This window comes from Melospiza melodia, chromosome 8 (genome assembly GCF_035770615.1).
Source record: "Melospiza melodia melodia isolate bMelMel2 chromosome 8, bMelMel2.pri, whole genome shotgun sequence".
NCBI lineage: Eukaryota > Metazoa > Chordata > Aves > Passeriformes > Passerellidae > Melospiza > Melospiza melodia.
In genome coordinates, this window is record NC_086201.1 from 12,247,699 (window position 1) to 12,273,172 (window position 25,474).

At 42.2% G+C, this 25,474-nt stretch overlaps 1 protein-coding gene across 7 annotated transcripts in view; it reads right to left on the reverse strand.

The window, feature by feature from the left end:
* Window positions 1-1,979: 1,979 nt before the first annotated feature.
* EPB41L5 (erythrocyte membrane protein band 4.1 like 5) overlaps window positions 1,980-25,474 on the reverse strand; it is a 52,891-nt gene continuing 29,396 nt past the window's right edge. For 5 of the 7 annotated variants that reach the window (XM_063161810.1, XM_063161807.1, XM_063161805.1 and 2 more), the window contains 10 exons: window positions 17,512-17,678; window positions 16,920-17,014; window positions 11,826-11,954; window positions 11,220-11,281; window positions 10,482-10,592; window positions 9,835-9,928; window positions 8,849-8,926; window positions 7,987-8,028; window positions 7,476-7,603; window positions 1,980-6,815 (listed from right to left, as the gene is read on the reverse strand). In XM_063161810.1, coding sequence (XP_063017880.1) covers window positions 6,758-6,815; window positions 7,476-7,603; window positions 7,987-8,028; window positions 8,849-8,926; window positions 9,835-9,928; window positions 10,482-10,592; window positions 11,220-11,281; window positions 11,826-11,954; window positions 16,920-17,014; window positions 17,512-17,678 — 964 coding nt within the window. In that variant the 3' untranslated portion in view covers window positions 1,980-6,757. The remainder of the gene's footprint in view (window positions 6,816-7,475; window positions 7,604-7,986; window positions 8,029-8,848; window positions 8,927-9,834; window positions 9,929-10,481; window positions 10,593-11,219; window positions 11,282-11,825; window positions 11,955-16,919; window positions 17,015-17,511; window positions 17,679-25,474) is intronic. The other 2 variants (XM_063161811.1, XM_063161809.1) reach the window with 2 other exon arrangements.

Sequence of the window (25,474 nt, forward strand, 5' to 3'; positions counted from 1 at the left end):
GGGGATGTGCAAGAGCCCCAGGAAAATGGCATCCAGCCTCTGCCATTCCCTTCTTCCTGCCCCCTCAAACTCTCTTCCCTTTGGCAGCCCCACGAAGGGTTTAACATTTACTCGGAGCCAACGCGGGCGGGACAGAAGCCAGCCCAAAGGCAATGGCTTGGCACGGGCACGAAAAGCAGCTTGCAGTGAGCCCATCTCCCTGTTGGCTCCCCTGGGCTCTGCCCGTGTGCCAGGTCAGGTGGGGGCACAGCACTGGCAGCACAACACCCACTCCATCACTAAGGGGTGCCAAACCTTGAGCCAGCCCTGAGGGCCCCGCTGTTCCCTGCCCCAGACAGGACACCAGGAGGGCAGGGGCTCGGGAAAGGCCTGGCTGCGGGGATGGGAGCTCAGGGCTGGGAGGCTGAGCTGGAGCTGGGCCCAGCCATGCTGTGCAAGGGAAGAGAGCCTTGATCCTCAAGTGGGGCTCTGTGCCACAGCAGATTTGCTGAAGCCCCTGAAGGATCTTTTTCCCCCTGTGGCCCAATCCCATGTCTTCAGAAAACAAGGGTGAGCTCAATTTGGAAGAGAGGGGCATTGGGAATTGAAGTGACTGCATCCCACAAATGCCCACAGGAGTGCCTGACACCTCAGTCCACTCTGGCCATGCACAACCCATATTTCAGATACCCTCCAGTGTCCAGACCTAGTGACACAATCCTTGCTCGCACCACTGTGACACTTCCTGATCATATCCCCTTCAAACCTCAGCCAGGGCTATCGGCTCCACCAAAAGGGTTCTCAGAGCATCTCACTCCTCTTTTCCCACTGCAGGCACCTTTTCAGAGAGGCAGAAAGGAGCCTTTGTGGATGTGCTTATGGTATTTCTCCATAACTGTAGCAGTTAATAAGAATTCATCCCAGGCCCAAGCGAGTGACTAAAAGCTGCTGCCATCTGAAAGCTCGGTGGTGGCCTGCATGAAATAATGAATGGAATTACTCCAGCTAGTGGCAAATATTTAGAAACAAAACACAACACCCCAGTTTTGGCTGGGACTGAAGGGGCTGCCACTGAAGTTGGCTGTTTAGAATGTCTGTGAAAAGCAGGGAACCTTGCACATATCTGATATGCTCACAGAAATGCAGTCCATAGAACAAATGCAAAAGGATGCAGAATTCTTGGCAACCTCATCTGACATAAGATGTGCTGTTGTATCATAAATTTTATATACGGGAACAAATTGATCAGCACTAAACATCTCAACAAACTCATTGTTTTAACTGACATTCGGTTTCTGAACATTAAAATGTATGAATGGCAGAAATACTATCTTCTAAAATGCAGATATTCAAAGAAGGTTTTTACTAACAGAAACACCTAAATGTTTCATTTTTTTGAGTTGTAAGTGGATTTGAAGAACAATTCAGTGATTTATCAGTGGGATCACAGTTTGACCTAAACAACAAATTATGCCACAAGAGAAATTATCTCCTATGAGCTTAGTCATTACAATGGAGTAATTTCTCTTCCTTTTGATACTTTCCAAATAGTTTTTGAGAAACAAAGATGATCAAAGGGTTTAGTTGCCCTTTGCTACCATCTTTAGCATTTAGCCAAAGTCAGGGCTTGGGAGTAAACAGTTCCCTTTAAACAATCAATCATTAGTGCTGCTGCACTTGAGAGCACAGCCCAGTCCCTGGTTGGAGACAGGAGTGAGGGTGCTTGGTGAACTGGCCTGCGCTGGAACCACACCGGGCACCTCGGGTTCCCCTTCTGGCACTGCACACCTGACAGTCCTCCTGGACACTCTCAGCTCTGTTGGGAAAAAGGCATTGAATTCTTTAGCATCTACCTGCAAGCTCTGGTGCTGTCCTAAGTTACACTTTAACTGACAACAGGCTAAGCTTAGAGCAGCAACCCAGTGTCCCAAGCCCCAGCTAACCCACCTCTGAGTGCTGTGCCATGGAACACAGCGGGCCCAAAGATGACTCTGCAAGACTTTTGCACTGACATGGTGTATTTAAGACAAAACTACAGTACAAACATTCCAAGACTGGGTTGAGTGCACTACAGATCTACTTGTTCCCATGTACAGTTTCAATACAGATCTCAGTGCAGTGCCTAAGACAGTTCATATGTCACCAGTGTTGTGAAACAAGCAAGAGGGTGCACTTAGTTTTATAAAAAACCCAACAAATAAATTATACATTGAGAGCTATTGCCAAGCTTTACATATAAAAAGTAAAAACACAGTAGTTAGTGCGGCTTTAACAAAACAAATCTAGCTAAAAAAATATTCTTATTTACTTTAAAAATAAGTTTGTCCAGTTATATAGGTGGGGGTGGTGTGTGTGTTTATGGAGCAGAGTGCTCAAGCCAAGCAGCCTAAAGGAGGTGAATTCTGCAGGAGAATCCCGTGGCTCCCGGCCCTGTGGGTGTGGCAGTGGCTGCTCCTCAGGCCAGCAGCCACATGGAGCCGCCTGTGACACCGAGCCCGGCCTGGCTTCAGGGGCCGTGCTGAGCATCCCCGCCAGCACTGCCCGGAGCCACCGCAGCTCTGCCTCTGCCGGCGCTGTGGGGAGGGCCCTGCACTCCTGTCTGTGCTGCCAACACCTGGGGCAAACACACCCGGGTCACCCCGGTGTCACTGAAAGGCCATTAGTATATACTGGTCTGTCTTTTGGTTGAAAAGTTGATTGTCCAGCTGCATTTGAAAGCTGTGACATTACAGTGTCTAACAGCTACATATATATATATATATATATGTATGTATAGAGATACTACAGCTTCCTAAACTCAGAAACACTAGGTGCCCAGACAGAGCTTTAAATGCTAGCTGGCTGCTAGCTGCTATCACTTCACCAGAAGATTTGGGTTGTACCAGAAAATGTTCACAATGTGAAAAATACATCCAGTGCTGTTTGTGAAGGACAGGCTCATCCCAAGAGTATGTCTTTGCTTCATGAAATGAGAAGGAAGGAGCAGGGTGCAGACAAAGGGAGAGCAGGCAAGGACTGCAAACAGCTTGTACAGAGACCCACACATAGCTGCATTGTTCACCTGAGACGCTCTAACAGGGCTGCAAATTTTCTTGCCAAAGTTGTGTCCAAAAAATTGTCCAAAATTATCTTACACAGCTGTCTGTCTTTCACAAAGTATGAGAAAAATTTACGTTTAAAATCAAATACATTCAAGCTAATTCATTAACCATGACTGATTAACAGGTAAGTAGGTAATTTATGTGCTATAAATTACCTAATATTAAACTCTATTAGCACTGAACTAAAGAAGAGATTCCCTTAATTCTGGTGTAAGAAAGCTTCAACTCCCACATTTTAATGCCCATTTCCTAAGCCTGTAAATACACACAGCACATGCAGACTCTGGTTGTCCTAAATGGGTGAGACTGAAATGCATCTCTCTCAGGTTAATCAGTCTGAGATAAGGGCAGGGGTGCTGTTATCATAAACACCAAGATTTCTATAAAACCTTTTACTCCAGTCACAGAATGTGACTGGAGTAAAATCACTTTTACTTTCAGATGCAATTACTTAGCATTCATTCATTCACTCCTGTCAACTCTTACAGCTTTTCAGTGGTTGGCAGACCTGCCAACATCCTGACACCAAATTCACACAAAAGCTTTATTTATAAATCTCTTTAAATAAATACCAAAAAATAGACTTTAAGAACAAGCTTGGACCCTATAGCAAATCAATCAATAGTATAGCAATGGCAGGAAAATCCTTTTTTCTCAGTAGCACACAGGCATTAACTGATACTTTATAACACTAACTGTAGGAACTATTATCCCTATTTGTGTTTGATAAAATGCAGGTGATGAGGAATGCTACATTACCTGTTAGGCAGTCATGCTGTAAGACAGTACTTCTAGCTGCAAACCAGAACAGTGATGCCAAACTGCAGGATGTTCAGATCACAAACCTGTGTCACCTTGGTCTCGCCAGGCTCCCTACATAAGCAATGGTTTGGTTAGATGAGTAAGCTACATCAAGGTCAATTGAGTGAATAGCTGCTCCAAGTATCAGATTTTGCTGAGAGAGTTGGGTTTGTAGCCCCAAATCTAGAAGATATTGCAAGTTCCCAATTTACCAGTTGAAATGTTTGCATTTTTATGTGAAGTTTCAAATATTAGTCCTCTGAAAACTGAGGAAAGCCTCGCCCCTTTGAAGTTTCTGTGTGTGTGCATGTATGTAATTACAACATTGCCCTCCAAACACGGCTATCCTGACCATGCTGAAATAACAGTTGGTTATTTGGAACCATTTAGATTTCAGGGGACACACTCACCACACGCTATTTACTTGTTATTTGCTGTGATGGCTTGGGAGGAATCTAAGGATGGTATTCAACACACAGTGCTGGAAAACTGTAAACTTCTGTTATTCCAGTTTTGGGAGGGATTCAAGCTGACAGTTCGCAGAGCTCCTGAACCCAACGGGAAGAGCCAAATATCAAACATGCCTAAGAAAATGCTACTGCATTCTGTCTATTTACAAACCCAACACATGTAGCTGGTGAATGCCAGCTCAGCTGCTGAGCAAACAGATGAATAGCAAGTGCCAAGTTTCCACACACAGTCCTGGCTTTGTGCAGAAAGCAGACTGTTGCAGCCATTGCTTCCCTTTTCCTGCAGGAACTTTGCTGGCAACTGCATTATTAATCCAGACTGAGACATTTGATATTCGAATCATGAATCTTCTACATTTTAAAAAGCAGTAAGGCTGAGACTTAAAAGTATAAAAAAAACCAATACTCAACTGGAAGTAGCAATGACAGAGCTGAAGGGCTGGGAGCAGGAATCCTGTGCCTGGCTGGGGCAGTGGCTCCGCTCATCCGGCAGTGCAGGAGCAGGACCTGCCGTGTGCTGCCCTGGTGCTGGCTGGAGAGGCACCTGCAGCACCTGCCACTAATCCTGAAATCCTGGCTCTTGAGGCAATGGCTGCAAATCACTGCCTGCAGAGTCACTCTGGTATGTCAGTCCTAGGAGCTTTCTCTGGTCCCTACATTCCTCTGTTAAGGCCTCAGGGGTTTTGAGACGTGGCAGTGGGTCACGTAAAATCCACATGAAATCCACGTGGCTTCTCCCTTAACACTCATTCAGCATCTTACAAAGAAGAGCACGAGAGCAACAGCAGCATGAACACCTTGGTCTGAATGCAGCAGCCCCACTGGGCCCAGCTCACTTGCACAACCCATAGTGGTTTGGTCCAAACCCTTATTTACACTGAGACATGTGCACACAGCCAGTGGGCAGAAATGAAATTGTGAATACAGGATCCAGAACCAATTTTCACATTTAAGTTTGTTTCTAAGAACCACATGCATGTAAGTATCTACAAACAGCAGCACTATTCAGAAAATGCCCTCCAACCTCAGTCACAGGTTCAAACTTCTTCCTCAGAAAAAAAGATCACAGTTGTTTCATCTGTGCTTCCCTGTCAGATGTGGGATTCATCATCTTTGTTTCTCCTCCCTGTGACTCTGCATTACTTTTTTCACAGGCTACATCATCAGGGTCCATGTGATGATACTGCTGCCCAGAGCTCAAATGATCTCTGAACTGTATGCACTGTACCCCTAACTTCACCTGGGCACCCAAATGCCTTCACACTCTGCAGTGTGTGCTCTTACCTTCCTTCTACAAAGAAGTGAATTGCTTACAGGAATTTTTAATCCTTTTTTCCTATTTTCACCCTAGTCTTTCTGTTATTTGTTCCACATACAACTATTAGATGACACTTGGAATAGGATTCAAAGTGGTGTTAAAAACTGATCTAGTTCTATCCTCAGGCTGCAAAAATACCTGCTAAGTATTCCTTAAGCCCAGTGTCTGGAAATAACACCCAGAAACAGCATGAAGAGAAACAAGAAAACTGTTTTCCTTTCTAGTCTTAGAAGACAACAATACTAATCAATAAGCAATTCCTGAAGCAAGCTGCACTCACACTACTTTGGCTCTTAAAACATACAGATCTCTAGTCTAAAATGTATTTGACTCATGTAGAAAATGAAATCATCAGTATTCTGCTGTATTCTGCTAATGCTACAAGCTGTTTGGCAGGTAATTTCCATTTTCCTGGCTGCAGTGAGTAGCAGCTCAAATCCAGTCTACACAGCTGGTCACTGATGGACTAGACTCTCATGCTTTCCAGGTACTGTAACAGGGTGTGCAAGGATTATTAAGGGGGTTAAGGCCAAAAAGGAGAGTATGTGTTGGTACAACGAGGGAAAACCAGAGAGAATAATCACACAGAAGAAAACGTCCTTGGCTGTACGGAGGGACAGTGACCAGCACGGAGAGCCCTGTGCAGGGCACGGCCACGAGGGGGCCCTGCGAGTTCTCCTCATCCCTGCGACGTTCATTATCCCGCAGCCATCAGGGCCCCGGCTCACACCCCACAGCTCTGACACCTTCCAGCACCAGAGCCAGCTCAGGGTAAGGAACCATCAACCAGCACGAGCAGGACACAGCTGCTTTCTTTTCCTCAGTTCAGAACTAGTGCCAGTGCGACAGTTCACTTCTCCTGAAGGAGAAGATCAAACGTGCATGTGGTTTTACATCCCAGTTCAGGCTGCAGTTCCAGTTATTGTGAAAAATGCAGAAGTCTCTTCCTAGATCCTGGCACACCAGCTGGCTGTCTGACTCCCATTCAGAACGAGTTTGATCCCAAGCAAGTCTTTTGGAAGGATCCCATGGAGACATGTTAGAAGATTTGAGTTTTTACAAGGTGAGAGTTTCAGAGACTCCTTCTTCTAGAGTTCAGTGGTGAGTAAACATTTTGTTCTTACTGCAGCATCCTCAGTAACTGGGCTAAAAGGGGTGGAAAAAAAAATAAGGCTCTGTAAATACATTCCTCCAAAAAGGTCTGCCATGATGCATTACAAGAGAGGAGTATTGCTTCAAAGAGCATTCATGGCTGTTCCCCTTGTAACTTAATGAGACCAACAGACAAACTTTTCTAATGGACAACTGCAGCAGAGCAAACAGAATAAATTTAAACAATGCAGCAGTAGCACCACTGCCATTCTTTAAAGGTGGTCACTGCAAAGCCTGGTTGTCACTGCCATCATTCTGCCTCGCCAGCATGGCAGAATGGAATAGCAAGGGAAAAGGCTTCTACCAGTTGGGTTTTCTGACACTCTTATAGCTTGGAATTAACTGGGGGGGCATCTCCCCCCTCCCACCAATCCTCTGGCAGGTACTGAAACACTGTAAAGACATTTCTCAGAAAATTCTTCAGTACCATAACTTCAGTCTATCATTAGAACATCTGAGCAGATAAGGAAAGAAACTGAATTGAAATTATAACATACACACATCCATTTATTTGTCATACTTGAAATGCTATAAACTGAGACAGAGCTACAGTTTATCAGCACAGCAAAACAAGGCATTGTGTCTAAATGGCCACTGTAACTATGTCAGTGGAAGCAGTAAGAGTGCCCACACAGACCTGTGGAGGGAGCTCACCTCACTTCAGGTGCCTGCTGGGATGGTGTCAGCCCAGCTGAGGACATCAGGGTCTCTGTGCTGCTTTTCACTGCCTTCAAAGATAAGGCAACGTTATTTCCCAAAGGCCCGTTGGAAACCAGTCCGGTCTGAATGGGGAAGAACGAGATAAGAAACTCAAAACACCAGCCAGGACAAGACAAGCTAACTTTTCAATATGATTTACATATAAATGGCAAAAATAGGATTCATTAAACTTCAGATTGGGCTTTACTAATACAAATTCTGTAAGAAATTTTATAGCATTTACCTGCAGTACAATACAGCAGAAATTAAGTTTAATTATTAACAGGGTATGTTGTCTGATTTACTCTAGCTGAATTAGTTTGCTTTGTTTTTGAAGGTCTATAAATTAATGTACCAGATCAAACTATAAAAAATTACTGTATTTTATTATTTAACTTGAACTCCTGTTTCTTAATCATGACAAAAGCTTTCGCTTTTTTCTTTAAGAAATGGTTAAGTAACTCACTGGCACTATCCACCTCGGTGTTACAATGGGCTGAGAAGACACCTACAAAAAGCAAACAAAAACTCAATTAAAAGGTTGAAAGCAGTTAAGAAACGTCAAAATAGCATATCTCCCATAACAACACCTTCCCCAAACCAGTCTCAGATATTTGCCCCTTGTTAGCCTTTGAATCACGTTAGTGATTAGCTGGCACCCACTGAGCACACAGAGAGCCAGACACTCACTGGGTGCAGTTTCAACTCAGTGCTCCCTTCCAAAGGAAAGAATCCATCATCTTTTAGTGCTTTGTGGACATTCTTAATCCAGAGAACACTACAGTGAAGAGTTTGAAAGTCCTCCTTCTTCCCCCTTTCTCTTGGTGCATACAATATAACTAATTTTTGCCAGCATAATTTACAAGAGATTTCTTTTTATCTATATAAAAGGCTTGATTAGTATTACAAGTTTACTATTCAAGTATTTGTGTGTATATCTATATATACACAGACATATACTCATGTACATACATCTTCAAAACATAATTTCTGAATCATGTATTTCTGAACCCTTATGTATCCCTTATTAAGTGTGAGAAGCAGGCTGGCACTTGCAGCTCTAGCAAAACATTACTAGAGCTTCCTGTGGCACACACACAGGTTCACTCTGCAGGCTCCTTCACTTCCCCTGCAAAGCTGTCACATCTACATCCCCACAGCAGCCACCCTGCAGGTGGGGGCCATGTGAGCAGTGATCCCTGTCCATCACTTTTTTCCACTGCTGCAGATCCAAGCCTGGCAGACAGACACTAAAGCCAGAGAAGAGTCCATGAGTAAAAATCACTGTTATGTGCAAAGGAAAAAGTCTGGGTTTGAAATACATTTACCCGAGCTGTGGCTTCTGTAAAGTCAATTAGATTCTCTGTCAGTGATGTTAAGGAAACGTCCTGGTCATCTGGAGTGCTCTATGGAATAAATCAGTTTTGAATTGAATTCCCAGTAGCAACCACACAGGTCTACTGAACACTCTAGTGGCTTCCTGAGTTACAGACCAGTATCTTTAATGAACACTACTTTTTATCAGGCTTATTTTTTCACGTCTTTCCATTTGATCTTTTAAAATAGCCTTTTGATTTCCCTTATTCTCATTAATGTACTGGAAACAACCTGATTGCTACTGTAAGCAAGCAGTGAAACTGTCCCCTCTGCGTGGGGTGGGGTATGCACCGTTTGAAAGCTCAGCAAGGTCTGGAGTGGGGTGTTTGAATTCAGTGAAATTTATGATTATTCAGTGGGATCAACTATGTAATACTGGTTTAGAGGCCAAACAGCTACAGGGCAGGATGTTTTGGTCATCCAGAACAACCTGTCAGTCTGCCCAAGTAAAGGCAGCACAGGTCCAATGCTATTGGACTCTGCTTTTCTTCTAGAGAGGGATAAAAGAAATTTTAATCCCTGAAATTGTGCTCCTCATGGAGTCCAGTTAAAAAATACGTTAAGGTAACTAGAATATAACAAATGAACATCTAAATTTAAACTTTTCCTTCTGTGGTTCTTTTAATGGGAACTGCCTATGTCAGAATTTCATCCCTACCACCTTCTTACTGGAGCATGAAATCCTTGGGATGCAAGGGGCTCCCTCCAGTGTGAGAAAAACAACCAGTTTAGAAAAATAAGAGCTATGTCATGAACTGGAAAGGACACGAAGAAATGGCCTTTGCAAAGATCTGTGCAGTGTCCCTGCCTGCTTCAGACAGCACTCTCTGGCATTCACAGAGCTATGAGAGGCATGCAGCAAGGTCTGCTGGGCTTGCCTGGAGGCATCAGAGCTCAGAATGTGACAGAAACCTTCCAGGCTGGCAGGTGGTGATACCTTTGAAACAGCAGCCTCCTCAGCTGGAGCCAGATTAGCTGGAATTAGCAGGTCCTCATGGTTAGAGTCAGCATTGTCCTCATTCAAGGTATTACTGAAAGGGGAAAACATCCTCATTAGCACTCTGCCTGGATAGCATGGAACAGTGCTGCTTCCCAGACAGCTCAAAACCTTGACACCAGATCAAGGGAGGCAGACAGAAGACTGGTGTTGTATGTTAATGTAAATGCCTTCCAACTGCCTCCACAGGTTACTGCTCTCTCCCACAGTTCCAGCTACAGCTGTGCATAGACCCAACGGTATCCATGTCCTCTATCTCAAAGGAGTTTCTTCAGCCCCTGTGTCTAATTTGCCTGAAGCCTTTTCTGTCATCCTCCTATCTTCCTCTTAAGAGCCAGGGGCAGCAGGATGTCAGGAATCTCAGTCCTTTCAGAAGATGAGAGAGATTCCCATACTGCCTGCGAGGATACTCACCCCGAGGCCTGGCCCACTGATTAACTGCTGCAACGGTAATTAAAAATGCATCCCTAAACCTGCTGAGATGTAGCCTAAATGCTCAGCAACTGTTCCTCATCTTTTCAGGCCTTTCATCATCCCCTGCACGTGGTCCCCTCACCCCAGAACCACGTTTCTCCTGAGTCACTTACGGAACAAAGGTGTTTGAAGCAGGGATTGCTCTCAGCAGCTCTCTTGGATCTTGAAATACCGGACTGGTTGCTGGGGGGCTGCTCTGTGATTTGCCTGACAGGATAAGGTTCCTGGCACAAACCAACAAAAAACAAAAAGAGAAAACAGGTACAACCTTCCATGGAAAGCTCTTTATGAATCACTTGTTACAACTAAGTTTTGGGACTGCTAATGTAGATTTTATTTGTACATTTTATTTACAGTATCACCCTCTGCATCATCACAAATGGTCAAGAAGTTACATGTGGTAACCTTTTACATTTTTCAATGCCTATAGTCCCACTGGACCTGCAATCATTTCATATTTAGTAATTCTCAGGAAATTGTCACTGCAGGAATTTGTATACAATTTTTTTTCCTCCACTGGAAAACACCTACTGTGAACAGACCCATCCCCTCTCCCCACACTGAAGCTGTTCACATTTCAGAAATAATTAGTGATTGAAATTGCTGTTGTAACAATGGTTATCAGGTATGGGAGAATAAAGAGCATCTGTATTATCCTGTATATAATAAAACTTAGCAGTTATAATTCTGGTTTTCTTCTCAAAACCACTTCACACTCACGAGGTTGGGGTACCCTATGCAAGGTAAAATGCAATGCTGACTGAGCCACTGGCAGACCACACTAAACTGCAGATTCTCAGTTCTGTAGTGAGGTAACTAAATCACATGTTTCTTACAAATCTATTCACTACCTGGCAGCAGCCTCCTGAATATTGGAATTCTTGACACCTGTCATGCTGTCATCTTTTCCAACCTGAGAAGAAGAAATGAACAGAGACAGACATTTCTGATACCTGTTTGCATCTTGTGTCAGTTCTGAGATTCACAGTAGAGTCGAGCGTCTCTATCCCAGCACAAAAAAGTGCTGTTCATCTACAGCTCAGGGACTTAGAACATCAATTCCATGACAATTTCAGTGCAGAAATAAAAATAGTTCACCAACAAAACCAAATAAAATACTGTAATTTGCTAAGGAATTTACTACAACATGCAAAAAGCCCAGTCTTAGTGACTTGATTAGAAGGCAACCCCTGGAGGTTACCTGTCTCAGTGACCTCTCAAACCAGGGCTTGCATAAGGTCTTGTCCTGTTACCTGCTGAGAATCATCAAGGACAGAAATTCCTCCTTGGGCAACCATTCCAGTACAGAACCATTATTACTGTGAGAAGCCCTTGACTCTGCCTTGGACAAGGCTCTTGGAACACCCTTATCTGCAAGGCACCTTTTCCAACACCAGGCAATTGAAGAGAAATGAAACATTTGAGAGCATCCCAGCTCTGCTCAGTCGAGTATTTACCTTGTGCCCTGCTTCTGCCTGGGCCTTCAGGATATTGCTTTTGAGATCTGCTGGAAGCCACTTGGCTGCTACCATTGGGCTCTCGATTGCATTGTTAAGACATTTATCTGTCAACTTTGCCACTTCATCCTAGACAGGAAAACATCTTTATCAGAAGCAGTTTCCACATGGACAAGTCTGGGCTGAAGTTTATCAACATCTCTAAATAACAACAAGGCTCTGAAGCCAAAGGGAAGTCAGCAGATTTATATTGAAATGGAAAAGCAATTTTTTCCTTTATTTTGGAACTCAGTTATGATGTCAAGCAACACAAAGGAAAAAAGCACAATGCTTGAATATGGACATGCAAACTGCTGTGCTAAAAATCCAGTGTGCAAGAAATGAAGTGCATCCTAAAACTGCAGCCTAGTTTACTGAGAGGAGATTAATAAAACAGCCATTATATCAGGTCAGTGTAGCCTAAGTACAAGTTGATAATTTACTCTCAAATGCAAGTTGGGAAGATTTTTAATTTAAAATCCACTTATAAGTTAGACCAAGAGTTTAATTAATGTGCTACTAACTACCTCTCCCACCACTGATTATATCAGAGCAAACTGGCAGCCAGATACATAATGAAGAGAAGTAAGAACGAGATACCTTTCACGACAATATACTTCATTATGAGAATTTCATTTCTTAATTATAAAATGTTAATTAAGCATTCAATCTACTAATTGCTATTTGATTAGTGGCAGAAGTTAATTAGCTGAGTGAAAACTAAACCCTGTGACCTTCCTTTTGAGGGTATGACTCAGCAGGGGGAGACAGAGTCCTGCTTTCCTCACCATATGCCACGGTCTAGGGCAGGCTGTTCCCCCTAGGGACAATCCTGCTGCACTCCCACCTGCACCAACTGCAGCGTGCCCAGGAATGGAGCCCATTGCAAAGAGAAGAGCAGAACAGAGGAGTTAGAAAGAGGTGAACACCTGTCCCCCCACAGCTCTCCATCCACTCTCAGATTTCTACATTCCCTGGAGACACTGCTGAGAACTTGTAGTTATTTTGTCTTTAGAGAGGGGAAAAACATTTCCTTTTTTTTGTCCCCCTCTAAATCGCCTTTTGGGATATCCAAACAAGATCTTAGAAGACTATCTAAAGGAGAATCCATTTTCAAATTTTGACCCAGTCAGCCACGACCTTCACAAAATATTCAAGGGTCACTGTCAGCATAAAAAGCATGAGGACCAACAGTACTTTTAAGTACTTTTATTTCAGAGAAGTTGCTGGAATTACCGAAAAGAATAATTACAACTAAATTATTATTATTTGTACAGCTGCAGCACCCACTGTGATAATCTTTAAGTCTCTACTGGACCTCACTGAAGCAGATGCCACGTGTGACACTACCTGTACAGGATTTTGAATGCATTATTCCACTAATACAATAAATCAAATCATTTTAACTGAGCACATCAGTACACTGGTGCTTGAGGTACCATTTTATTGATTAACTTCCTCTCAGCTTCCTCCACCTGAAAAATCAATTTAATTAGGTCACTCTAGTCTGTTAACAATTAAGACTCCCTACTTTTCAAAAAGCTTAGCACAATTACAGAATATTTTAATTAATAGAGCATAAATTTCATACCATCAAGGAAGCATTTCCCTCAATATTAATGATCCATTTTTTTCGACCCTATTTTGCACTTGAAAAAAGCCTAGGTGTCTTACAGGTTTTTTTAATGAAAAAAACCATGTAGCTAGAGGGAAAAGCATCCAGCACCTGCTAATGCCTCCAGATGTCTAATTCACAAGATATTTCAGGTGTTCACACAAAACAGTGAAGCTGCTGGGGTTTGTCATTATTCCAGCTCATTAGGAATGCTTGCTGTTTCCATGGACCAGACAAACTACACTTGTACTGTGTTCTTCAATCAAAACACGGAGCTAGGCAGTGATGCAAAAAGGCAAGGAAAGATTAAAGGCAGTAACAAGGCATGTGACCCCAACCCTTTGTGCTTTTGAGTTCTGTTCCCTGTGCCACTAGAAATCACTTTGTGCAGGAAGATGGAGCCTCATACAGGTACATTTTGAACCAACTTTCACATATTTACAGATCACAACAAATTCAGAAAAAGTAAACCCTCATGTCCTTGTATTTCTGACTCGGGAGCAGACTTTGAAGACGGGCAAACAGGGTGAACCTCGATTGTTCATTTCCCTTCAGAAGCTGATGAAAGCAGAGCACTGGTGTATTTAAAGCTATTTGCTTTCTTTGCCAGATCTGGTCACTGCACTACTGAAAGCTGGGAAAAGACAAAGTCTCATTCTTCCATCCCAACAGATTTTGGCAGTGAGCAGCAGAGAAAAATGAAGCCATTCATTCCCTTGCTTCCTCTTTTTCTCTAGAAGAACAGAGGTAGCTAGATAAATATTTCCCTATCAAAGGAATCAATCAGGATTGATTGATTGCAAGCATAGAATTACATAAAGATGTCAGGCCATCTCCATCTCCTGATGGAAAACAGTTAACGATTTTTAATTAACAAAGCTGAAGCGAGTTGGCATATAACAGTGTTATGAAGTTCAGGATGCAGCTCTGCCTTCAGGAGTAGAAAGATAACACTTTCTCCCAATGCATTTTGCAAACCTTTTATGTACTGTAACAGTTTCTGCGTGCGCTGAAATTTGTAATCACACACGTTCAGAGAGAATGCTGCAATACTGCATTCCCTCTGAAATAACAGCAAGCTCCAGGATCTAAACTTATTGCAAGGTTTTAGTGGATATATTGCAGTCTTATGCAATTCTGCCAGAAGAGGATAGCACAAACACTTTTACTAACAGATTGAGAAGAAAAGTAAGTACAGGAGAAGAGCTCACAGGTGCATTTTATAACAAACACCATAAATGAAAGCTTCCGTGTTTTCTAAAGCAGCCTTCAAAGGCAGGAAACAAAGTATTTTTAATAGTAACTTCTAGGTCACTCTTTTCAGGACTGGTTTCCAAAACATTAACCTTCCTCTCTGAAGGGTGTGCTTATTTGGTGCTACTGTAACCTACATGTCTTTGCAATCTGAAGCATTGGGAATTTCAAGTATGCAGAGGGTCTCTAATCTTTGTCTATCTTTTTTAAACAAACATTCTCAAGTGACTTCTTGGTAAGCTACATCATAGGCGGACAAGTTTTATTCTGTCTCCTGTACCCTAAAAAAACCTCCAATGATCTACTCTTACATTTTCCTAATATAATTTGCACTTCCTTCTTTAAAGCTGAACTGTGTTTTACCACCTATTGGCATACTGTTGATCCATAATTCTCTGTTATGCAAATGTTCTTGCTCTCTAATCAGATTACTGTCCTCCCAGTATCTATAACCTCTGAAGTTCCTCAGCACCTTATGTGACAGCAGCTGGATGACTGTGACTGTTCTGTATTGGCAGCTGTTTGTTAGATTAGCTCATTACAGGAATCGTAGCTTGCTTATAATAAATCAGCCACAACTTAGAAACCTCTGAAACAGGTCCGGGCCAGTCTCTTCAGTGAACCAATTAAATGTTTTTTCCTCTCTCTGTCTGAACTAAAGTGGAGCTCAACAGGCTAAAATATTCTTAAATAAACTGTGTTCATTTGCTTTAGTTTATGTAGAAACAGTGTTTCAGCATAACAGGACCGACAGTCTACTGACTAATCTTCTTAGAGACCTGGTAATCTTTGTAATGCACTCACCAAGCAGAGAGGTGCAGCAGGCAGCCCTGCCAGCAGCCCTTAAAGGGGACACAGCCAAGCAGCCTGCAGCACCAGCCACAGCAGCAGCCTCCTCTCACGTGGAGGTGGGAAACAAACACTTAGGAGAGGGCTTAGCTCAAACACACTCTGCTGAACACCTCTCCTGGCACCTGGTTATTGTTGAGGGAGCAAGAAAAATCATAGCTGCTTCACTCAGAGCTAGATAAATCCTTGGGCCTCCCTGCAAGGGAGGGTAGTCTAAACAGAGATAACACTGCCAGGTGTTTCACCCTCTCTGCTTGCCCAAAACACAAAAATCTCCCAAAGCTTTTGCATCACAGAAAGCAGAGTAATGAAAAATAAATCTCAGTTTTTAAAGCTCATTAAAAAAACACAGAAGAATATCCTGTCTGGGGGTAGTTGTCTGATAACCAGTGAATTTCTTAAAGTTCACTGCTGTTCTAAGGGAGGATCCTGGCTTCTCCAGCCCTTTTAGCAACAGTACTTATTTTCACTATGGCCCTGGCATTTCTTTGACCCCTTCCCTCAACCTATTTAACTCACTATTTACCAACTTAAAGAGCAAACTAAAAACCTCAAGAAACCCAGTGCCTCAACAAAAAGTCAAAACAAAGGCAGGAAAAAAACGTTTTGCCAGTTTGTAGATATATTTGTTCACTGAAACCTGCAATGATTCCTGGTGGTGAGAGAGGAGAGAAGGAAGCTGGGGAAGAAAGAGTGAAGAGGAAGGAGGGAGAAGAGAGCCCTCACCCTGTTCAGAGCACTCAGGCTTGTATTTGGCTCAGCTGCCTGTGAAGTGCAGCCTGGCTTGCTCAGAGGGATTTGAGAGCAGTAAATCAAAGCACATCACTCCTCTTTGTGTAAACACCAGCACCAACACCTCCATCAGAGAGCAGGTACAAACTGGCCACTTAACAGAAGGGACGGATCATCAGCAAACTTGACTCAAAACAAAACATCAGAACAACCTTCTTAGAATTGAAAAATGCCAGGAAAGCAGCTCAGCCCTTCCAGACAGAGGGTGAACTACCCAGCATCATGCAGGTAGTAACCTACAGATAAAGACAACTGACAAACATTTCAAATATTTATGCCTTTTACTCCCACTGATTTTAGAAAATCTCACCAGGCTGCAAGTCTGCATACATGCACCTCTGCCCCCATCTTTATCTCACTGCCTTGTCACACACAGGTTTATAGATCATAAAGCATTTGTATTTCCATTGCTATCCCCCAGTATCACTCACTCATTGCAAACAGAGCAAGGCAAGTGGAAGGCTTTTCAGAAGGATCTGAACAAGATCCAGGACCGCAGCAGAGGAATGCAGGCCAGTTACCTGGATGTTTATGTTTACATTTACCTGGATGTTTATGTTTACATTGGGACGCTCAGTCGGCACGGGGCTGCTGCGCTCTGTCTCCAGCTGTTTCAGTTTTAGGAATGTGTCTTCAAATGCTGAAAAAGACAAGAAAGGTATCATCTTCCCAATGTTCCATAGAGTTATTTGACTTTTAACTTGCATTATTCCTGAATACTAATCACATAATTTTGGAGTTGTGCAAAAAAGCACAGGGATGGGTGAATCTACTTGCTCAAGCTTCAGTACAAATTCCAAGTTTGCAGACTGTGTGCACCAAATGATAACACTGCACTCCTGGCAGCTCATTGACCCAGCCATCCTCACAGTGAGTGAGCAACACAGAGTCAATTGCTTAGATGGTTGCACTTTACTGTATTTGTGGACAAAGTCACATCCAATGAAGAACTGACTTTTCACTTGTATCTCTGTTCTTGTTGTTACAGTAATAGGTAAAACTGCCCTTATGCATATAATCTAAGGGAGCATCCTAAAACAATCCTGCATTTTTCATAAGGAAACAATCTCACATCAATGTATTATTTAATCTTGATCTCACACATCACAATATGGCAAAATCTGTCAGTTTGCTTACGATCAGAGTCTGCTTTGTCTGCAGCAGTCTCCTTCATGCCAGGAGCAGGGCAAGTGACAGCCTCTTCTGAATCTCCTGCTGCCAAGCCAACAACTGGACGGCCCAGGGCATCATCCACACACGTTTCTGGCAAGTCTGTGCTGTCTAGCAAATCAACAAGAGGTATGCTGCAAGGGCAGAAAGATGGGCAGAGAGATGCACAATCATGTTACCATTCTTCCTGGAACAAGAAAAAGCTTTAACACATGCAATGCCTTTTTTCAAGCCATCTTCTGCTGATCAGCCATAACCTAGAAAAACTGTTCCAGGTACCTAACAGACACTGGTTTTCAGCGAGCTTAAGAAACATGAAAAAGGGAACATTTCATATCTGTATAAGGGACTTCATAACAGAACAGGTCCATGTTGCCTGCTGTGTCATTACATAGCAGTGGAAAAAGTGAAGAGAGAAAAAGGGAAGTTTTTATCCATGAAATACACTCTTTGGAACAAACATATGCAGTTTTTCTAAAAAAATTAATGTACCCTTTGGGATTTTACAAGAGAAAAAGAAAAATTAGGGGAAGGGAAGTTGGTATCACAAAAAGCTGTTTGTGCAGCACTTCACCCAACACTGGTAAGCAGAACAGAGGGCAGAAGGGTGCACTGCACAGGACTGCTCTGACTTATGGTCAGGCATACCTAGAACCAGTTTCAGTTTTGTTAACTTAGGCAGAGCAATGAATGAAACTTTAGCAGTCACAGTGTTTTACAGAGCGTGTACTCTGTACCCTGTCAGGATCACTTGTTTCAGCTCTCTTGGTTTCTGATGCAAATGTCTCCTTTTAATTTTGCCCTATGAGCTCTATTTTTAATGAACAAGGAAAAATAGTTACAAAAATTATGATGTTTATGTTGAGCAAGCAGTCAGGAATCTCATACATTTCTCTAAAACTTGGTAACAGCTAAAGCTATCCTAAGAGCAAACACAGAAACCACTGCTGCACAATGCAATGGTTCATCAGACAGCCTGTGCACACAACTGCAGCTTTACTGCTGCCCAGCTCAATCAACAACCACTCTCCATCAACAATCACAGTTTGGCTGCAATATTGATTTAAGAAGAAAAATCTATCAATCCTTATTGCAAGTCCTGTCCCAAATATGAGAACAATGATATCAAGCCCATACCCACCACGACAGAATAGAACCCACCCTTAAGCACAGACAAGAGACATTTTCCACTCGACAGTTTAGACCAGCTTCTCCCTTACCACTACCAGGTTAGAGCCACATACCCCCCTCCAGTCCCTGGAACCTGGAAGCAATGCCCTGTTGTCACTACAGAAGCTGCAGGGAAAAACTCCTTCCCCTTCAGCTCAAGCACACAAAGAATTCTTTCAATGTTAAACATATACTCTGAATCAGATTACAGGATATCACTGTTCTAGTGCTAATAATGTACGAATCATTTTAAGTCAATTAATTGCTGTGAGGCAAATTGAGGCCACTGGCTTGATTCTCTTAAAGCAGTGGAATAAGAAGCTACTAGCAAAGCAAATCATAGGGAAAATTTTTCAACTTCCTGTGCAGCCTCTCTCTGCAGCACTAATGGGAAAAGGCAAACAGCACACTGTCTTGCAGAGAGGGAATGACAGATACAGAGATTTAATTGTAGAACTAACAGACAGGAAGAGATGCTCTTCCAATTAAGGCAACAAGGAAAGTGGGACTGAAATCCCATACATTACTTTGCTGATACATGAGTCGAAATGTTTTATAATCTTCACATGGAGACAACAATTTTCTTCCTATTTTCTGACAATTTTCTGTAAATAGTGTCCAATCTTTAATATGACCACCATTTTAAGATGTTCAGATTTTACCTACACCATGCAGTTGCTGACTCCATGACAGTTTGAAGGAACTTTCACCCCACATCAGGACAGGGCATCAGGGAAATGAAATGAATTTTAGATAAACTCAAGGAAGCCTCCTAAGTCAAGATTCAAGTAGGAATTGATCCCTCTTGCCTTCAGACCCACTGAAACACCTCCTGAGCCACCTGAGATTGGCAGTCAGTAAGAGGAAAGTCATACTTGGGAGACCCTCAGCCACTGGAATTTGCAGGCATGAGTTCTCAAAAGAGCAGCAAAACCTTTGAAGTTTGCCAGACCCTTCACCCTCTTCAGAGCACCAGCAGGAAGATTACCAGGCAGGCTTCATAAATGGCCCAACCATGAATGCAAAAAGCACAAAAAACTTTAATCACTGCACAGAATTTCTGACACCTTTTACAAAATACTGATGAACTGGCACACCAGCCATAAGGGAAATTGTCCAAGGCTTCCCAGGAAAAGTAGGGCTTCTACCAGTCAGCTCCCAGCACTCAGGAACTGAACAGGCATTAGCCTTCCACAAACCTGCATTTACCCACACACAAAGGGATATTTGAACTTTGCATAGTAATAAGTGCTGGGCTTTATGTCTTCAATCCACTTCTACCATCATATTTTAAGAAACATTCTCTGGGAAATGCTGATAAAAGATACCAGGAGTTCAAGCCACATAAATAAATATGAATATAGGAATAATGAAGGGTTGTAACGCATGTAAAGGCTTGTCAATGCATTAACAAGTCATTATAGGCTCAGAGCTCACACAGTTAAGGGAGTAGCTAATGCATCACCCCTTCTTTTTGCCTGGCCCAAATACTGATACAAACATGTACCACACGGCATGCAGTGTATAACATGACTGAGAAAGCTCTCAGTTACAAGTGGTGTGAGATACCTTGTCTTTTTCTCCTTCAACTACACAGACATTATATGATACTGTAAAGGTAAACAACTTGTTTTCATTTGCATATTCTCATGCAACTTTATAAATAAAGAAATAAATGGGTTTGTTTCACTCCAGAAGTTTACAACATCCACCATTCCAAACCTAAAACTAAAATGAGCACAAGAGATTGTTCCAATTATCTTGGTAGGTGTCACAGATCTTTAGTTTACAGCTTGCTCAAACTTTTTTCTTAGCAGTGTTGTAGAATAGAGACTCATACTTCATTAGCAAATTCTTTCCCCCCATCAGATGTGGGGGTGAGGAGGCCAAAATATCTCAGGCAATATTAAATTATGTCCTGGCTGACACTTATTTCTTGGTTCTTCATGTCTGGATATCTGAAAATAATGATTTTTTATTTCTGGGCTCTGTGGCAATTTGAAACACAGTGAAATAATTTGAAAATCATTCAAACAACTCCTTTATCCTAAAAGCTACACAAATTAACTTCAAAAGCCCTCTGTGACCATATTCCCTTCTTTTTTTTTTTTAATAGGAAAATAATATTGCAATTTAAAAGCAACAAAATTCAGAAAACACAAGAAAACAGTGTGTTCAAGGGTAAAGGTTTGTTCTTCACGTTGTTAAAGGCCCCCAAGAATACCACTGACCCATGAAGCTGGAGTCTTAACCTCTGACTTAATTGTTAACCTTGTGAATCATATGGTAGGACTGGTGTTTGTCAGGAAATCTGTTTCTTTTCAACTGGACCAGAAAAGAAAAAAAGAAATAAAAAGTTGTAAAAAGCAAAAAATAATTTAAAAAATTACTCTTTGCCTTTTTGACAGTTCTGTTAAATTTATTCTTAAAAAATTGAAAATAATTCTATTCCATTTCCAAACAATATTTCTCAGAAAAGGTCTTATTGAGAAAAAAAGGTTGGTTTTCAGATCAACCACATATCTTAGATATTTTTACATGATCATGGTTCAAAGAAGGGCCAGTTACATCCTCTGTTTCTCAGATTTTTGAAACCATATTATAACCCACTGGTCATATATGTAGTTTTAAAATAAATATGACTTCCTGCATGGCTCTCAAACCCAGCTAAAAAAAATGGATCTTTTGGTCATTAAGAAAAACTTTAACACAATTTAAAAATATATCTATCTATACGCACACATAGATAGATATATACTGTTTATAAAATAAAAGTGATGTGTGGCTTCCGGTCTCTATGTCGTTTCTCTTTAAAGACTCACTACCAACAGCACAATCTGCAGAGCCTTTGTCATAAAAGCTTCTGCCCCTCTACAGCCAGCTCCGGGTGCGCAGTCCTTGTCGCAGAGGGAGCTCAGGAGGCGATTTCGCAGCCCGGGCCGGGAGCAGTCCCGAGCTGCGGCAGCCCCGCAGTCACAGCGCGGTCACGGCGGCCTGCGGGGCCCACGCGGGGCTCGGTCCGTCCGGGGCGCGGCTCCTCGGCGGGGCCCACGCGGCTCCACCACGCTGACAGCGGCCGGCGGCGTCGGGGGGCCTGGAGCGGTGGGAGCGGGAGGGGGAAAATTAGTCAGCGGGAAACGAGGGGGGAAGGGGGGAAAGTAAAGCAAAGGTGAGGGCGAGGAGATTGAGGAGAAAAGACAGGGAAAAGGGGCATTCCTGGAAGGGGAATACTGGAGGGAAGAGGCATGCAAGTACAGGTGCACATGATGGCACTGCCAAATAAACCCCTTTCTGCACAGGATGGCAGTGCCAAACAAAGCCCTTTCTGCACAGCATCGTGCACGTTTCTGTACAAGTCTGAATTGACTCTCATGTTGATGTTGCTTACACTTCCCAAATGTAAAGCACTTCATACTTCAAAACACTTCATGGAAGTAAGCAAGAATTACGTGCATTTTACAGATGGGAGGAAATAAGGTGAATGAGGAACAGACCTCAAGTATACAGCATGTTTTATTTGCAGGAAACAAGTTTAAGTGGCAGCTCTAAATGTACACCTGAAGCAAACACCTAAAGCAATACCAGTTTTCAAAGTGACTGGAAAGTGCAGATTCTAAAGCAAATTTTAAAAAAGTAGAAGAAAATAGAAGCTCAGAAGAAATGAACATTACTGTGTAAGAGCAAACAGTAGAGCAAACGAATCATCCACAATTTAGGTGACTAAGGGATTGATACTACTGAAGAAGTTGCCTGCAGCTATAACTCGTATTAACATAAAAATTTAGCTGGAAAAGAACGATTTTATAAAAGGTCACAACACAAACTAAGACCTCACTTTCTAATTTTGCATATGAAAGCATAATGGCTTGTAAGTTTTAAATTTAGAGTTCCTAAAATCAAACCCACAGGAATGCTGTGCACAGCTATGGCCACTCTTTGCCACACTTGGTATGAAGTCCTCCAAAAGTTAGAAAGAGGTGCAAGGGAGATCACTTTATTCAGTCTTTTGAAAAATATTATTATGCAGGAGCCCCTAGCTAGGAAACTGTAAGGCTTTAGGCACAAACATCTCCAAAGCAGCAGGGATAAGTCATTAATGGAAAACAGCCAAATTTTAAAATACTTGAAAATGGACAGTGATCTGTTAACTGTTGTCTGTGTAGCACTAGGGTCCTCCACCAGTATATTTTGGGAGAGGTTGATAAAAGGTACAGTCATATATCAAAAAAGTGCTTGGAAAAAAGCACTTCATAAACTACTCAAGTAAAGAAATTCCTAAAACAAAGGTATTCCTTCAGTTTAATGTAAAAGATTCGATTTAATGAGCCAAATCTAAACAAAGTGGAAGGATTGTTGCTGTTCACATAGAGGGGTCAGATGGCCTTCAGCTCAAATTCCACCTTCTCATGTTCCAGAACAGCCAAGCAGACAGCTGAGTTGGAAGATCACACGTGTTAAGGCAGGCAAGCAGAAAAGCATGCAGGATTCACAACAGTGGTAAATGATTAACATTTGGGGATAGTCTTCCTTTAGAAAAGAAACAGGATTTATACAGAGCTCACCCATGTGTAAATTCAGAATTTTGGTTTCTGTGAAATACACTGAGGAAGTGACCCGTGAATACTGAGGGCTCCAATCCCCAACAGTTCATTCCTTTATTTTACCATTTCTCTCATGGATGTGGTTAAGGAAAGCTACATCCACTAGCAAAAAAACCCCAAAGAACTTCCCCTACTTATCCCATAGTAAGGAAGTAAATATTAAATCTCTGCCTGCTGTCCTAACTCAGCAAAAAATCCTTTCTATCTGGCAAAGTACTTTCTACAATCTGGCAAAATTGCTGTTGGCAGCTGCAGCATTAACATTTTAAATTAAAGGAAACATTGACATTAGGAAGGGATCTAAGCTGCAAGGTAGCCAATAGAGGCATCTGCCAAGCAGAGTACAGAAACCCTGGAGGTCAGGACCTTACTTCTAAACCCCTTCAATCTAACCATCTACAAAATCCACAGTCCAGAAAATTTTGGTGTTCTCAACAATCTTTGGCAAGCTCTCTCTAAAAGAAGACTATTTTTCTGACAGAAAGCAAAGATAATTCATGCAGAAACAGGCCAATTAAAGACAGTAGCAGTTGAAAGGAGATCTTGTTAGCAGCACCAGACACCCTTGCAGGCACAATAGCCAAGTCACAGCCCCCAGCAATAAATATGTATGTTCTGGCAAGTCCATTAACCTAACCCCACTTCCCATCTTGGAAATCAGAATGTAGCTCAATTCCTGACTCAGCTCCAAACTGTTGTGTTTTTCCTACAGCTGGATTTGCCCTTTATTGCAGGCAGTACTGTTTCCAGTGAACACAGTAAAACCAGAAAACAACTACTTTCACTAACAATGTCTCAAAGAGATGTAACACAGACACAGTAGAAGCATTGCACTCTCAATTAAAATGCATCAGTTGCCAAGAAGCTTGTTTTCTTTAGGACACACTGTTTTGGGTTACATGCAGGTATATTTTGCATTCACTCCCACTCTTCTATACAAACACTACATCCTGCAGCAGCTGGCATGTAAGCTGAGATTCCTGGACAATGTTAAGACAGGCTCAAGCTCTCAATCCTAAAAACACACATAACAAACCCAAAACTGAGTGGCTATAGAGCCTTCTCTGCTTCAGACCCAAAGCAGCAGGATTTCAGTAAGCAACAGCAGCCTTGCAAACATGAGAAGGAACATTAGCACAAACCAGGTACCCAAGAAGAGCTGGTCTGGAGCCAAGTCAAACATTTCCACCAAAGGAAATATTGGTGACTACCACTCATCTTGCAGTTAGGCCAAAAGAATCAAAATATAACCATATTGAGAATGCTGAAGAATAAAGATGCCACCACCTTTCACCCACCACCATGGAAGGAATCGAGCGATCAACAGGATCCCACCATAGACAAGCACAGATTTCAGATACTAGATAAATCAAGGGTAAAAGAAAGAAAAACAGCATTTATCATCATATGTCCTGATTGAAATGTCAATAAAATGCAACTCAAAGCAGAATTACCATCCCCTTTATCATTCAAAATTGATAGTATTAGAAGTCTTTAAATTAATACAATTTACACAATTGAAGTACATTTGTCACAGCACTGTTAGAAACAGGCACCATCTACTTGTAAGAGATACTGAAGCAAAGCAGATTCATATGGCTGACAATGGGAGAAAGACTCTTTCTCTTGAGGATTGAAACTGCTTAGGATAAGAGCTTTGGTGTCACTCCATTCCACCATGACTGCTCCTGAGGAGTCTGGCAGAAGCCAGAATTTCCCTTCTTGGAGAAGCCATAGGCAAGAGAAACCAAAGAAATTAAGTTGACCTGTGCACAAGTACTGGGTTGATATATGCCAATTTTTGGACTGAAAATAGCTCTGCAATATAGAATTAGTTTAAGAAAAGATAAATGACACGTACATTTATCTATCTTCAAACAAATCCTCTTCATTTTGAGATGCATCTAATCCATAAAACAAATACTCTGATTACATGAAATCAAAGCTCTTATCTTCAGCTCGTGTCATTTTCCTCAAGCTCCCATTCTATACAAGCTCATGAGGAAAGTCAGTTTGCCTCTTTCAGAAGGTTCAAAAGAATTCACAAGGATACCAATTTACAAGGTTCTATTTTATCCTAAGGATCAAGGTTAAGTCCTTGGACCCCATGATACCAAGCAAAGGGTTACACGCTTATGGCCAATGAGAAGGACCCAACT